The sequence below is a fragment of the Scleropages formosus genome, chromosome 14 (assembly GCF_900964775.1).
Source record: "Scleropages formosus chromosome 14, fSclFor1.1, whole genome shotgun sequence".
Lineage (NCBI taxonomy): Eukaryota > Metazoa > Chordata > Actinopteri > Osteoglossiformes > Osteoglossidae > Scleropages > Scleropages formosus.
The window spans coordinates 10337628-10351279 of record NC_041819.1 but is presented as its reverse complement, the minus strand read 5'-3'; the positions used below and the strand labels follow the sequence as shown (position 1 = coordinate 10351279).

The following is a 13652-nucleotide window of genomic DNA, read 5'->3' as shown; positions in this document are numbered from 1 at the left end:
TTAAAGGTTTAAAACCATATGTGCTTCTTATTGAACTGGCTCCCAAAATGTTCACACCGTTAGAAAAAAAAATGCCACTCAAAATATTTTTCAAGTGTTAAAATGTAGGATATGTCTCAAAGAGGAAATTCATGTCATGAGCAGTAATTGCAACTTATGCAATGCAGATATTGTTGGGGAGTCCATAACTTATGCTGAGTGCTCTAAAATGACCTACAACTTGTTCCTCACGGACTGACACTTTGGCACACCAGAACGGTGTCCTACTGGTGCCAGAAGGAAGGGAGGAGTCATGCAGAACTAGTCCCTTTGGCTTTGAACTTCTCAGCTTTCACATGGAAGTCCCAAAGGGCTAATGGCCTCATCTTCCCTGCTGAAGCTCAGGGGACACTTGGTGATTGCACTTGGGTTTTTGTCCTTTTACCAGTTTATTTATGGTGTGTTTTTGCTATTGCTAGCATGCATTGTGACAGATGAGAGTTGGCAGAAGGACAGAATCAGTAAAAGCCAAGTTATGAAAATAGGTGGAAATGTTGAAATCATTAAGTTAATAACAGCAAGTTAATTATACATAATATTGAGAGGGCAACAGTGGGGAAAATTTAACTGGCATGGGTGGACAGAGGTGGGGAAGCCATGCATGCCATGGAACATGGTCAGTGTTTTTTTGTCTTAAAAATAATGTTCAACAGAAATATTTTTCTTACAATGTTTCTAATTATATTGAACATCATATAAACTGTGGTACAGAGCAGAGTAGTTGCTTGTGAGATGTACCTGATTCTGTGCTGAATGACACAGGGTCTGTAGCTGGGCCCTCTCCAAGTTCATTCTTGGGTTTGACTTTAAATTCATAACTGTAAAGACAAAAAATATATATTATGGTTCATCATGAATTTCTTTCACATGTATATATTTAATGAACACAAAAATCCTTTGTTTTCATCATCATGTGTTCTAAAAGCAAGCCATTGAAAATATTAAAACTGCAATAACTAACTAACTCAGGATAGATGGCTCAATAGGAGAAGCTGTGTATCTCCAGAAGAGACTCCTAATATTTTCATCCTTCACACAACCTATAGCACAATGCAGGAGCTTCTCTTAATGACTCTTACATGTCAGATGATCAGATGCTGTAATGTCCTACATGTCCCAGCCCAACTATATACACTATTTCTTTCAGAAATGCAGTGCCAGACTGCCCCCCATTTAGCTTTATTAAAAACTTTTCAACCATGGTTGGTCCATTCTCCTGCTAGATAATGTATCTCAAGTGTGTGCCAAACTCCTGGCCAAGAAGAACCAACTGGAACTGGAGCAGAGGAGGGTAGACTCAGTGTCAGTGTTGATGTTGTCTCTTTGCTGTTCCAGTTATGAAACTGAACTCAGTTCCATAATGAGAGGAGTTAGTGTTCCACCTATTTTATGGGCCCAGTGGTTCTCCGCATTGTGCACCTTTCGTGTGGGGAACAATACCTGCTCTCTGGTTTGAGGTTCTCCACTGCAGTGTGTGTCTGGTTAGTGGTGACAATAGACACCTCCTCACCATCAGGACCTTTGGTTGTGGAAATGACGTCATATTCTTCAAGAAGAGAAAAATATTCAAAGATGTTCTTTAAACAGAAGGAATATACCTTATTAAAAAAAAAAAAAAAAAACAAGTTCACACAACTATGTTTTTTCCCTGAAGCAAAAATGTTCATTGTATTTTATGGAGTTGGCAAGACATATTGACTTACTGAGCCATTAATGTGACACAGATGTGACATTAAAATTGAATGTTTTAATTTTCATAGCCAAGACTAAATACCCACAGCCAGATATGAAAACATGGGAGCAGATACTACATTGAAAATTGAGTGCAATAAAATTTTCGTAATCTGTCCAACAGGAATATCAAAGATACAATTTTATCTTTGCTTTTGCATTTATTTCGTTTCATTACATGAATGAATGTCCTCACCTTTGGTTTCATTATCTGTTTTCTCCCAGTCCAGGATGACGAAGGAAGGGCACCCCTCTACGGTCACCACAGTCAGGTTGGAGGGACTTAACCTGGGTGGACCTGTAACATTCTGCTCCCCGATCTCCTCCTCAGGAAAGTAGCTCAAAGAGTTTGTGATTGAACATGGTTCATCTGGCTTCTTACCTGGCCAGAATCTTACATGAGGGGCTGAAATAAAAAAAAGAAGAGGTCTTGTCTACTTTACCAACCATATTGTGAGGCTGTAGATTATCACAGTCTGAATGTACAAGTCGTGACAACCTCTTGACATTAATACTAAAATTTTAATCTTATAGTGATATATATGTGCTTGAATTTTAGCCACTGCTTTACTAAAATTAAAATTTTGGTCAGAATTTTGCTCAAGTCACCTGTGAAACTTTCAAAGGAACAAATGCAAAGAGTGTCTTGAAGAGAACAACTACTTTACCTATGTATCTCTTCTTGCCCATAACATCCACATCAGAGGCAGGGAAAGAGCTTAAAACAGAGGAATTATCCCAGACATCAAAAAGGCTACCTAGGAAAGGAAGACACTTTATTTGTCTCCTGCTCTGTGTTACTCTGGGGCTAACACAGTCTGGAAAATAGCAAGCTGTTCTGTATTATATTGTACAGTTTGAATTGCTAAAGGTTCCATCTAACTGGCATGGAAGTGCTAGCAGACATTCATCCCTGACATGAGGTTGTGCCTCCCACTCTTGTTGTGATGATAAAGACCAGCCCAACTCATCAATGCATCCCTTAAGATATGGCAGCAGCGCTGTACCAAACAGTACCGTTAGCAATTGGGGTTGTTGTTGTAGTTTCTTTAATCTCTTTCACAGCTTTTGGGGTCACAGGAGTCAACTTGGGTTTCACGATGAAATCTATATTTGTATGATTTAAGGTGCCAGTCTTTCCTGAGGGAAAAAAAAACATAAGTTCACTATTTGATAAACACATTTTTTGAAACCATGTCCAGCTGTCAACATAATACAAAGAATGGTACAGTAGATTCCAAATGAAGGTTCCATCTAGTTGTCCTCACCTTTGCCTCTTGGTTTGGCCAACAGATTGGTTTTCTTGCTGTTGGTAGGACGCTGACCTGGTGACCCTGGGAATTGAGCACATACTGTTAGTATCATATTGTGTTCCATCATGTACACAACACACATATTTCATACCCTGAACTAAAAACAGTGGAATACTTTCTCAGCAGCGAAAATGGCAGGCTGAGAGTTGCAATAAAATCCTGTGAGAATCTGATGAATCAGGGACTGTGAGAGTCCCAAAATCAAATTAAAATGCTGGAATATTATTTTTTGGAAGAAACTTAAAACTTCTTGTGAGGTACAAATTAAAGTGAAATTTACGTGCTTTGTATTGTCACCTTAAAGCTATCGATATTTAGGACCATTTGAGGATATGACAATGTCCATGTAAACCCCCGAGGCAAGGGATGAGTAGATGCTTGAAGTAACCGTATGAAGCTTTGTGAACATACAATGCCATCAGAAGGAAGAAGGAACCACACAGACTGTGTCAATTCCAAACTGAATCTACAATGCAAATAAATTCCAAAAAACACCGAAAATGAAACAAAATATCGCAAAAAACTGAAATCCAAGAAGAGTAAAGATTAAGACATGTAAAAAGCATTTTACACACAGCCTGATATTTATCAAGAAACAAATGGGAAAACCTGCTCTCAGTTAGCCTTGTGTTGTAATGCTGCCAAATACCTCAAAGATATTACTCCAGGTCCAGAAAAGACCCAGTGAAACACAATACAGTGCATGAAACTATGTCGAGCCATGATTTACCTCACTTTGTAAAATTTTTTAAAAATGACACTAGATTTATGTATCTTAACTAAATACACGTTATCCATAGTCTAAAAATGGACATAAAAGTTTGTTTTCATTGTTAGTTTATTATTAGTCGGTCATAGAACAGGAACCCTAAATCATTATTACACGCTAATCCAGCAGGGCTTGGGAGGATTCTAGTCACCTCGCAAACACTTAATAATATGGCTATTTTGTTCTTTAATTATCCATAATGTTTGTGTGTAGAAGATCTAATAAAATAAACAAACTGCTAATAATCAGTTGTACAGAATACAGTACTATTGATGTTAAAGAACCCTCTCAGGCTGGGTTGAAACATTCATGTCAATCCCAAGGACATTGTGTAGATATTAATTTTAGAGGATTCTTTGATAAGTGCTAAATTTGACAGGATAAATGTTCTCCCAGTTCCATGTGCAGTTGTTATTTGAATAAATCAGGAACACAGGAAAATAAACACAGGAAGAGTATCCAGAATTTCATTTCAGAACATTCACGTGACTGTATTATGACTTGTGATATTTGTCCAGTTGAACATTTTGTATTGTCAAACTGAATGTTTCGTATTATATTTGTTTTTCAAGGCAGACATTAAAGCAATAACAACATTGACCCAAGTCATTCACCAGTCCAAGAATAATCTAGTAATATTTCACAAAGCAGTATATTATTGATAGTGAAACAAATAAACATAGACAGTGCAAGCCATTACATGCCTAATTGTACAAGATAATATTACAGGCACCTCTGCAGGGATTCATTATATTATGAAGCATATTATTTAAAATTTCAGAGCTCATAAGCCAAGGAAAGTCAATGGTCTGAAACAAACAGATGTTTCCTAATCTGTTTAAGGCCATTTCAAGTTACGCTCTGAAGAAAAGACATTAACAAAAAATATCCGTTATTTTTGTAGGGCTTGCTTTTGATTAGACTGAAAAAAAAATGAAATCAGAAAAAAAGATGGCTATGTATATATATCATCACTACTTTTGTTGCGCTGTGGTCAGACGTGATAGAGGTTATATAATAGAGTATTGAGTTATTCCTACTGAAATTTTGATATAAAACAGAAAATGGCTGGAGAAGGAGAAGTAGGAGAAAACAGACATATATATATATATACACACACACACACACACACTTTCAGAACCGCTTGTCCCATACAGGGTCACGGGGAACCGGAGCCTACCCGGCAACACAGGGCATTAGGCCGGAGGGGGAGGGGACACACCCAGGACGGGACGCCAGTCCATCACAAGGCACCCCAAGCGGGACTCGAACCCCAGACCCACCGGAGAGCAGGACTGTGGTCCAACCCACTGCGCCACCACACCCCTATCCCCTATATATATATATATATATATATATATATTATATATATATATATACACACACACACACACACACACACACACACACACACACACACACACACACACACACACACATATAGAGTATATACATACATATATATATATCTGTTCCCTCCTACTTCCTGCTACTATATATTCATACAGTATATACCAATAAAAGCAGGAGTGTACTGTATCAGTACTGCTTTATTATACAGAGATATGTTTCTGTTAATACATATCTGCATTATCATACTCCTATCATACTCCTCTGTATCTGTCAAGTCTGACCACAAGAAAATGTAAGTACTGATAATACCATCCATCTCTACATCAGCAGGGTTGCTGTGGAACAGGGCCTCAGAAGCACTGGGGAGGGGGGGTACACCTTAGATGGGATACCAGTCCATCACAGTAGTAATAATGCCAATGTCGATAAATGTAGACAAGTGAAAACACGTTATGTTTAGAATAGTCATAACCCTTGGGTTGTATATTCAGAAAAAAAGGTCACTCACAACTTCAAAAAACTGAATAAAAATCTAGTGGTGTTATCCATCAGGAATTTAGATTCTGGGGTGTTAGATACAATAAAAAAAAAAAAGATTAATCATTTTCTGTTCATTAAGATATCAGTTCATTAATGCTTTCAGCATAACAGTACAGCATTTTTTTTACCTCGGCATTTCTGGTATCTGCACTGGTAACATAATATCACCAAAGGAAAACTGGGCTCAACTCTCATGTTCAGATAAATTTTTCATTTTATTTAATTTTATATTTTATATTTAGATTTTCCCCTCAGCATGTAATGTAAAATGTTTTTCCCATTGCCATTACACTTGAGGCTTTGAAAAACTGCCAAAAGTGAGCTAACTCCATCTGGTTTATGGTCAGCAAGGTTTCCGAGGGCCTCCAGTACTGAGAAATTAATACCAGATAAGACAGTTGAACGGAGCTGTGCAGTCGACTTAAGGGCTCTGCTCAGCTCCAAAGAATCATTTACACTGAAGCAGAATATCAGTCCTCGTAGTGCAGTGGGATTTCAGAGGCCTGTTTAACCATAGAACATCACCACAGATGTTTCACCCATTACGCCTGCAGTTACAACACCATTAAATTCAGGGATTCACAAGGATTCATAACCACATGACTCTTGCCCCTTAGGTGCTAAAACCTGCAGGCATTTGACAGTTGAGGTGTTGAAAGTACTCTCTTAAAAAAATGTAGATTGAACCTTTAGGCATGTGTTGCATGTTACATAAGTACTCCACCGTTCCACATCTATACAGTTATACAGGGAAATGATTTGAGCAAAACAGATACTGCAGAAATGTTTTTGATGAAGCATTAATTAATACAGAGAATATGCAAGAGCTTGAAAATGCAGTCAGACAAGACAATGGAAATATGATGGAATCCCAAGACAATCCAAAAGGATGACTCTCATAGTCATGCTTGACATGCAAATGCACACATATGTAAACAACAAATGGCAACCTGAGGCTTTTCTAAAAACCAGGGTTTTGTCATGAACCACATCACCAATTAATAACTAATTTTCAATTAATATCATTCTATAGATCAGATGATAGAACAGATGATCTTGTAGATTTGTCTTCTGTGAAATGACAGATATAAAAGCCAATCTACATTTTAAAGATCAACTGCAATTAAACCCAAACATTTAATGAAATCTTGAAAGAGTAATTCAGCACCTGCCATAGAACACTTACCAGAACAGTCCACTTAATTACATATGAAAAACCAAGAATTTAAGACCGCATCTTTTGGCCAGCTTCTGACACTGACATCTTAAAGAATCAAAATTTTACTGTTTACTCCAGAAGAAACCATTACTAACATTAACACGATGCAAACTGGATAAGTGCATGAAACTTGTGCTATGAAGTTTGCCATTTCAAGCCCCAGTAGGACAAATGTATTGATCTTGAGTGATTTCCTTAATCTAAATTACACTGGTTAAATTTCAAGCTTTATAAATGGATAAAATTGTAAGTCGTTTTTACAATAAAAGCATTAGCTAAGCAATGACACAGTGATGAACAATGACAAGCTCACAACCCCTGCAAAAGCTGGTATAGATGCACTGCACCACAAGAGATAAAAAACAAGCATGGATGGGTACAAACACTGACAGACAAACTAAACATAGGGATACAGAAGGGACAGGAAACCAACATGAACCACTGCAGAGCTGGAGCAGCAACACTTTGAAAGCAGATTCATGAGCGTAATGCACATGGAGGCAATTGGCTCTTTTACCCGTTAGAAATCTGGAACTGGGGATTGGTTTGGGAAAAGAGGGTCCCCTATGACGCTCACCATTGACTGTAGGGGAAAAACAGTGACTGTTATGGATAGAAGGCATGTGAACCCAAAAGAAAACAACAAAAAACAAGATCACAGAATGTGGAAGTGTTAAAAGTTTTTTTTCTTTTTTTGTTTAAACCACAGCAAGAAACACGGAAAAATTTTCAAAACAAGTGCTCTGGAGATGTAAATTTGACACACCCATCTTCAAATCCTACATCTTTGAGAATATTCAGAATAATATAACAAAGACTTTCTGCTTTGTCTTTAAGGAAAATACTGTGATCTTGGTTAGGGTACTCTTACTTAGGTATTGTCTGAGATGAAAAATAATTGAACAGCTATTTACAATAATTCAAAACTTTGAATGTAAAATGATCTATTTGTGCTAAAAATATTTATGAGCAAATATCTGGCTTTAGCTTATAAAAGAAACTGGATGGTTGAAGTATTGCTTCGTGCTGAACCAACAAGAGAAACCTTTCAATGCTTATTTTGGTGTCTAGTTCGCAGTTCCTGGTGTGCCTGTCAGACAGTTGTAATATAAATCATTTTAACAAGATTGATCTCGTGTCTTCACTATCCCATCAGGGATCTGAAAAAAGCAAAGGTCTCAGAAGTATACGTCAAGGAGCTCAATGGAGAAAAAAAAAGGAGACTGTAAGGATCTAGAGGGTCTAGCTAAAGAATGTTGAAAGAAGCTGCTAAGAAACAACAGAACACAAGAAACCAACATAAAAATGGAACATGCAGTAAGGAATCTTGGCTCCCAAGTCTTTCACTGCAGAACCATGATGCAGCCAGCTGATGACAACATCTGGAACTCATACAGCAGCAATGGTAGGCAAAAAAGCACCCAGCATCCATGCTCTGGCACAGAATGGGCTTTAGATAATCTTCAAAACCAAAGAAGTTTTCAAGAAAACACCCAGAATTTTAAAAGAGCTGGAAGAGTTTTGTGCATTCAGCAGGACTGAAAAGTGGATGCGATGGAATGGGGGAAAATATTCCTTTACCCCCTTGTTTCATCGAGGTCTGGGAGAAGTTAGAGGTTCTAGGTGGGAAATTCATGTCCTGGCCCCTGGACACCTGGGTCCGAGCTGGCACAACAGCAGCTGAGCCCATGGAGGAAGTCAAGTTTTTCAAGATGTTTCTACCTGGATGAAAAGAAACAATAGCAGCTTGTTTTACGGTCGCCAACTGTGACCCTATTCCACAGTTTGGTTCCCAGGCATGACTGAAGCCCTGGCAGCAGCCCTAAATTAATAAATAGTGATGTCAGTGAACGGGTATGATTTGGCCAACTTTGGTTCTGCTGATGTGTTTTTAGTCATTCTAGCCATCACATATTACATTCTTGCTATAGAGCAGAACCAAAGAAATCTAAACAAAAAGCTTGATATCTCGAAGGTGCATGTTCAAATCTGGAACCATGAACTAGTTCCAAAGTGTCACACAGGTATAGGCTTTGCATAAAATTTATGTGAGCAGAATGTGTTTATATATATATTCTCTTGAAATTTTCTGCATGCCTTCAAGTTAGGAAATGTTCACTCCAGGAGCCTACAACATTTCTATACAGCTTTGCAGTGTGGGCCCCAAACTATGATATTAGTGATAGGAATATGAATATGTGGTCACAGGGTTAATGTAGTATGCTCCAGTCTGAAACCTTGAAAGAAAACATCTAATTTATCCAGCAAAACATAAAACATATTGACAGAAGAGAAACATGTAAGAATTTTCCAAACAGATGAAATTCTTGTTCACAAGGAGCACAAAGAAGTAAAAAGCCCAAGCACACAAAATGGGGTTAAGCATGAGAAGTGTTTTTTTTCTGGATGGGGACACAAAAACATGACGACTGTGGACACATGGACTCCTGTGACAAGAGAGACAAGCAGTGGTGTTGCTGTAGGAGCGTTGGAATGGAAAAAAGTGAGCACTCAGGTGTTTAATACACTGATAACACAATTACCCCAGGAATTACTGTGAACTCTCTCAGAGGCGGGGGCAGGTAGGAAGTATCTTCTCCTTGACTGGCCAATCACTGTATAAGAGATACCGATCATGTGAGACAGACTTGTGGGTTCACTGCAAGAGGGGAAAATGCTGTTACACCTTCTTTTCCCACATTACTATTACTATTCGTCTCCTAGGACAACCTTCAGGCTGCAGAACAAATCTTCAGATATCATAAACGATGTGTATGTACGTGAATAATGTCTCACATAAAGAGTCCTCTACACCTGAGAACATTTTTTGTACAACGTAGTAAATGATATTAATTCTTGTTAATGTTGCATCCAAGTCTTTGAAACCTCCATGAGAACAAGAGCAGAAGGATAGGAAATTACCCGAGGGGCTGTGCGGCTTAGGCAGCATCCGACCCCAGGGTTTTTCACCATTTCGAGGGTGGCTAGGTAGAAGGGCTGCTGAAGTAGGTAAGGGTTTGATGGGTAGGAGCTGAGGCAAGGCAGGAGGGATGTCTTTGGATGGTGATGAGACATTTACAATATTGTTTGCATTTCCTGAATGGAAAAAAAAAAAAAAAAACAAACAGGAACATTTACTTTTACAAGAATGCTTGATAACTAATGAGTGAGAGAAGGTCAGAGATCAACAGAGAAAGTCACCATCCAGGAATTACATTGTCACACCAAATGCTAGCTATTTCTTGTTTTTTTTTTTTTTTTTTAATTTTGTTTTTTCTTTCTATATTGTCTTTTTTACTTTTTTTAAGAGACACTGGAAATTTACAAGTTAGGAAATCAATTTAAAAAAATTTTTCATCTCAAATTTTACCAACTTTAGCAAAATATATATTAATTTACAGTCAAAATACAATTAATGAGCATGATAAATGTGATATGCATGTAATCAGTGCAGCTCCTCCTGAAGGTCAAAAACAAGGTTAGGTTTTCCAACATGCTATGGTGTCATGCAGATTCATTCTCAACAATGCCACTTGCTAAAACTGCATGAACCTTGAAAACAAAAACATTAAGCCAGGACACAAATGTTTAGATGAATGAGGACCAGTCTGTAGAGCATGAAATGATCACATTGTCAAGATGCAGAAAAAGCCTAGTCCCAGGCCAACATGAAAAATATTAAATTTAACTCAAAGCAACTTGAAAGACATATTTAGCTGTCTAGAGACCTCAATATCTGTATCATCCTTTTGTCTTAAATCTGCTGATTGCTGATTTCATTATCCAAAAATGTAGCACATATATCAAGAACAAATATCATGCGATGAAAAACATCCTAAAGATGAATATGAATTAGAGGAGAAAAAGGGCCCACAATGAAGTAAGTTGAACAGATGGATGACAATAAAAGAAAAATGGAACAGCAGTGTTTATGACATGATGAAAGGAGGTAATGAAGAGCTTGCCTGATATGGTGAGCAGAGCATTAAAAGCAATGATTCTCAAGAGAATTCAAGTTCATTTTGATTTGCAAAGATGCAAAACCAAGAAACCATGCACAGCACTCTGCGAAGCAGAGGCAAGGAAAAGGCTGCTCCCGTCCTTTCTTGCCCAGGGTTGACTTACTTATCCCTGAAAGTGACCAATCCTCCGCATCACTGATACAATCCTGTGACCTTCTGTACTTTCAGTGCATGCCAGCATGCAGCCAAACACGAGCTGATGTTCTCAGACCACACCCATCGGACAGTGCAGATGAACATGGCTAAGCAATGACCATGGTGAATGGAGATGGGTAGGTCAAAAAAAATAAGTCTGTCTTTTACCCAGTGGCAACCGTGGCCCTTGAGGCGTTTTAGGTCGTGGGAAAGAAGGTGTTCCAAGGCCAATTTCAGGGGACACTGCGGAAAGCACACCAGGTTCATAAAGGTACTTACAAAGAAAGAACAAATGAAAGAAAACTTTCCCATATAGAATCATAAATTACTCAAAAAATAAAATAAACTAGTAAACCCCTAAAGATTTAGGAATCTTGCAGGAAATCGTCATGGAATGTGGTTGGAGTTCTGATGGTTTGAAAAAAGTAGTTAACTACAAGTTTAAGTCCTGTATATGACTGGTAGTACAGGAGGGTGGACCAGAAAAAGCAGAAAAAAAAATTACCTAAAGATGTTCTGGATGGTTCAGGAATCTTTCCAACCATAGGGGATAGTCTGGTCTGGTTCCGCTTGTGGATCACTGGGTGTAGAGAACAAAGCTTACCGTGATTACTATGATAGTAATTACTACGATGAGACTAAGCACATATTGTATATGTTTTACTTCTACTTGAAAATTATCTTATGTATCAGCAAACATGGGGGGTTTTTCTGGAATTTCTGGTATGTTCAGTGGTACAGAATGCAGAATAGTTTGTGCTGTCAGAACAAGATACACAGCAAGCTGCCCAGTAGTTGAAGACATGAAACCAAGGTCAGATCAGATCATTTGTTGATGTTTCAGTATAAGTAATAACTTTATAGATGAAACTTTCATCCACTTTATATTTAACAACATAAGGAGATGGTGCTGGTTTGATAGTATTGCTTTTATAACTCACCAGGTCTAGGAGGAAAAAGCCTCTGAGGTTCAACCATAAGTGACTTCTAGCAGAGAAATAAAATGTCAGTATCAAAACGACTTCAATGTTTGCAATGCTCATTCTGTAGCTCAATGTTACAGTATTTCCCCAGTTTTACAGGGAAGAAATACAAAACACTGGGCAAAAAAAAATCAAATGATGAAAGTATTCCAATAATGCTGCTTCCAAGAGCAGCATTGTACATCACTTTGTGTCCGACACATTCCTGGTCTCACGCCCTAGAGTTCTCCCCTGGAAGGGCCAGCAGGTGGCCAGTGCCCCACGGCTGTGGGGATTTATGATTACCATCCGCTCTGCTGGGGAACACATTTTTCACATTGGTCGGAACATGCAGAATGGCCCGTTGGGGGGCAGGGGGAGGGTGGGGGGTGTTCGGTGGGGATTTAGGCCAGACTGGGCCTGTTAGGTATAGACTTACACATTAGGTTCTGTGCATTATTTGCACCTGCAACTGAGCTATGAGTCATGTGACATCCCATAAACTACTCAAACTGTGTTACCTGACAGGTAGGAAGTGTTTTAGTAGAAGAAAAGGTGACTTTTAAATGAAGGGCTTCAGAGAGGAACATATGTCATCCTGCCCTGGGATACTTCCCCAGCTCCACAGGTTCTGAATACAATATAGTTGTATGGACTGGGAAGACCAGGTAGAAAAAATAAAAACTCACAGACCTACTGCTTGGCAAACATATATAATAATAATCACAAAGTGAGAAAATGTAGCACTTTTGCAGTGTTCAGAATGCCCATATTTCAGTGCTTCTTTACAAGGCATACAAACCATAAGGACTTACCCCTGGCTTCCTGTTTGGTGCTCTTGGATTAAATGGTTTCTTTAGGGGTTTGGCTGAAAAATGGAAAAGCATCATATGAAGCAGTTAAGAGTGATGCAGAGTTAACCAGGAAATGGTAAAAATCATCTGTCCACAGTGCTGTATACACAGTGGTGCTTGTGTTCTACACTCTCTTGTCACATAATGCAGAAAATGTACAATGCTAGGGTGAAATTATAGTTAGATCATTACTGCAGGAATACTAAAAGGTTAATTAAATTTAAGTGATTTTTTTTATGCCTTTAATATCTCAGTTCTAATTGTGGTTATGGAGAGTGGTACAAAGAAAATGTGTTTACGACATACCATCCGTGTTGGTGTTGTGAATGACTGGTTTGCTCCAGACACCAGTCTCCTTTTCCTTTTCGGGCCGAACGCCAAATTCATACGGTGTATTTGGCTTCAGGTTTTCAATCACAGTGTCGCTGGTGGGGCACGCCTGGTAGTTCCAGTCATTGCGGTCTCTCTCTTTATAGCGAACAGTGTACTGTCTGTATTGCATTTAAAAAAAAAAGGCACCATAGAATTATTAACTTCTTTTAATGTCATATTTACATTTTCATGCTGATGCAGATGCTTGCCAGTGTCACTCATTCATACAGCTGTGGAGCTAGAGAAGTTTCTGGAGTGTATTCCAGTGTGTATACTGCAGGATGCAACAGCTACTCTACGATGGTATTTCAACAAGAAGAAATTTAAATTAAAGCATAACAGA

General features: G+C 38.4%; 1 protein-coding gene across 2 annotated transcripts in view; it reads right to left on the bottom strand.

Moving 5' to 3' along the window:
- The window catches only part of LOC108920446 (target of Nesh-SH3-like), a 28867-nt gene that overhangs the window by 3245 nt on the left and 11970 nt on the right, over positions 1 to 13652 (bottom strand). Inside the window, exons 5-19 of one of the 2 annotated variants that reach the window (XM_018729201.2) lie at positions 13244 to 13428; positions 12899 to 12951; positions 12063 to 12108; positions 11627 to 11701; positions 11290 to 11364; positions 9887 to 10060; positions 9508 to 9579; positions 8546 to 8686; positions 7482 to 7547; positions 3039 to 3104; positions 2788 to 2910; positions 2439 to 2528; positions 1967 to 2176; positions 1480 to 1585; positions 778 to 857 (exon numbers count right to left, since the gene is read on the bottom strand). In XM_018729201.2, coding sequence (XP_018584717.1) covers positions 778 to 857; positions 1480 to 1585; positions 1967 to 2176; positions 2439 to 2528; positions 2788 to 2910; positions 3039 to 3104; positions 7482 to 7547; positions 8546 to 8686; positions 9508 to 9579; positions 9887 to 10060; positions 11290 to 11364; positions 11627 to 11701; positions 12063 to 12108; positions 12899 to 12951; positions 13244 to 13428 — 1562 coding nt within the window. The remainder of the gene's footprint in view (positions 1 to 777; positions 858 to 1479; positions 1586 to 1966; positions 2177 to 2438; positions 2529 to 2787; positions 2911 to 3038; positions 3105 to 7481; positions 7548 to 8545; positions 8687 to 9507; positions 9580 to 9886; positions 10061 to 11289; positions 11365 to 11626; positions 11702 to 12062; positions 12109 to 12898; positions 12952 to 13243; positions 13429 to 13652) is intronic. The other variant, XM_018729202.2, reaches the window with a different exon arrangement.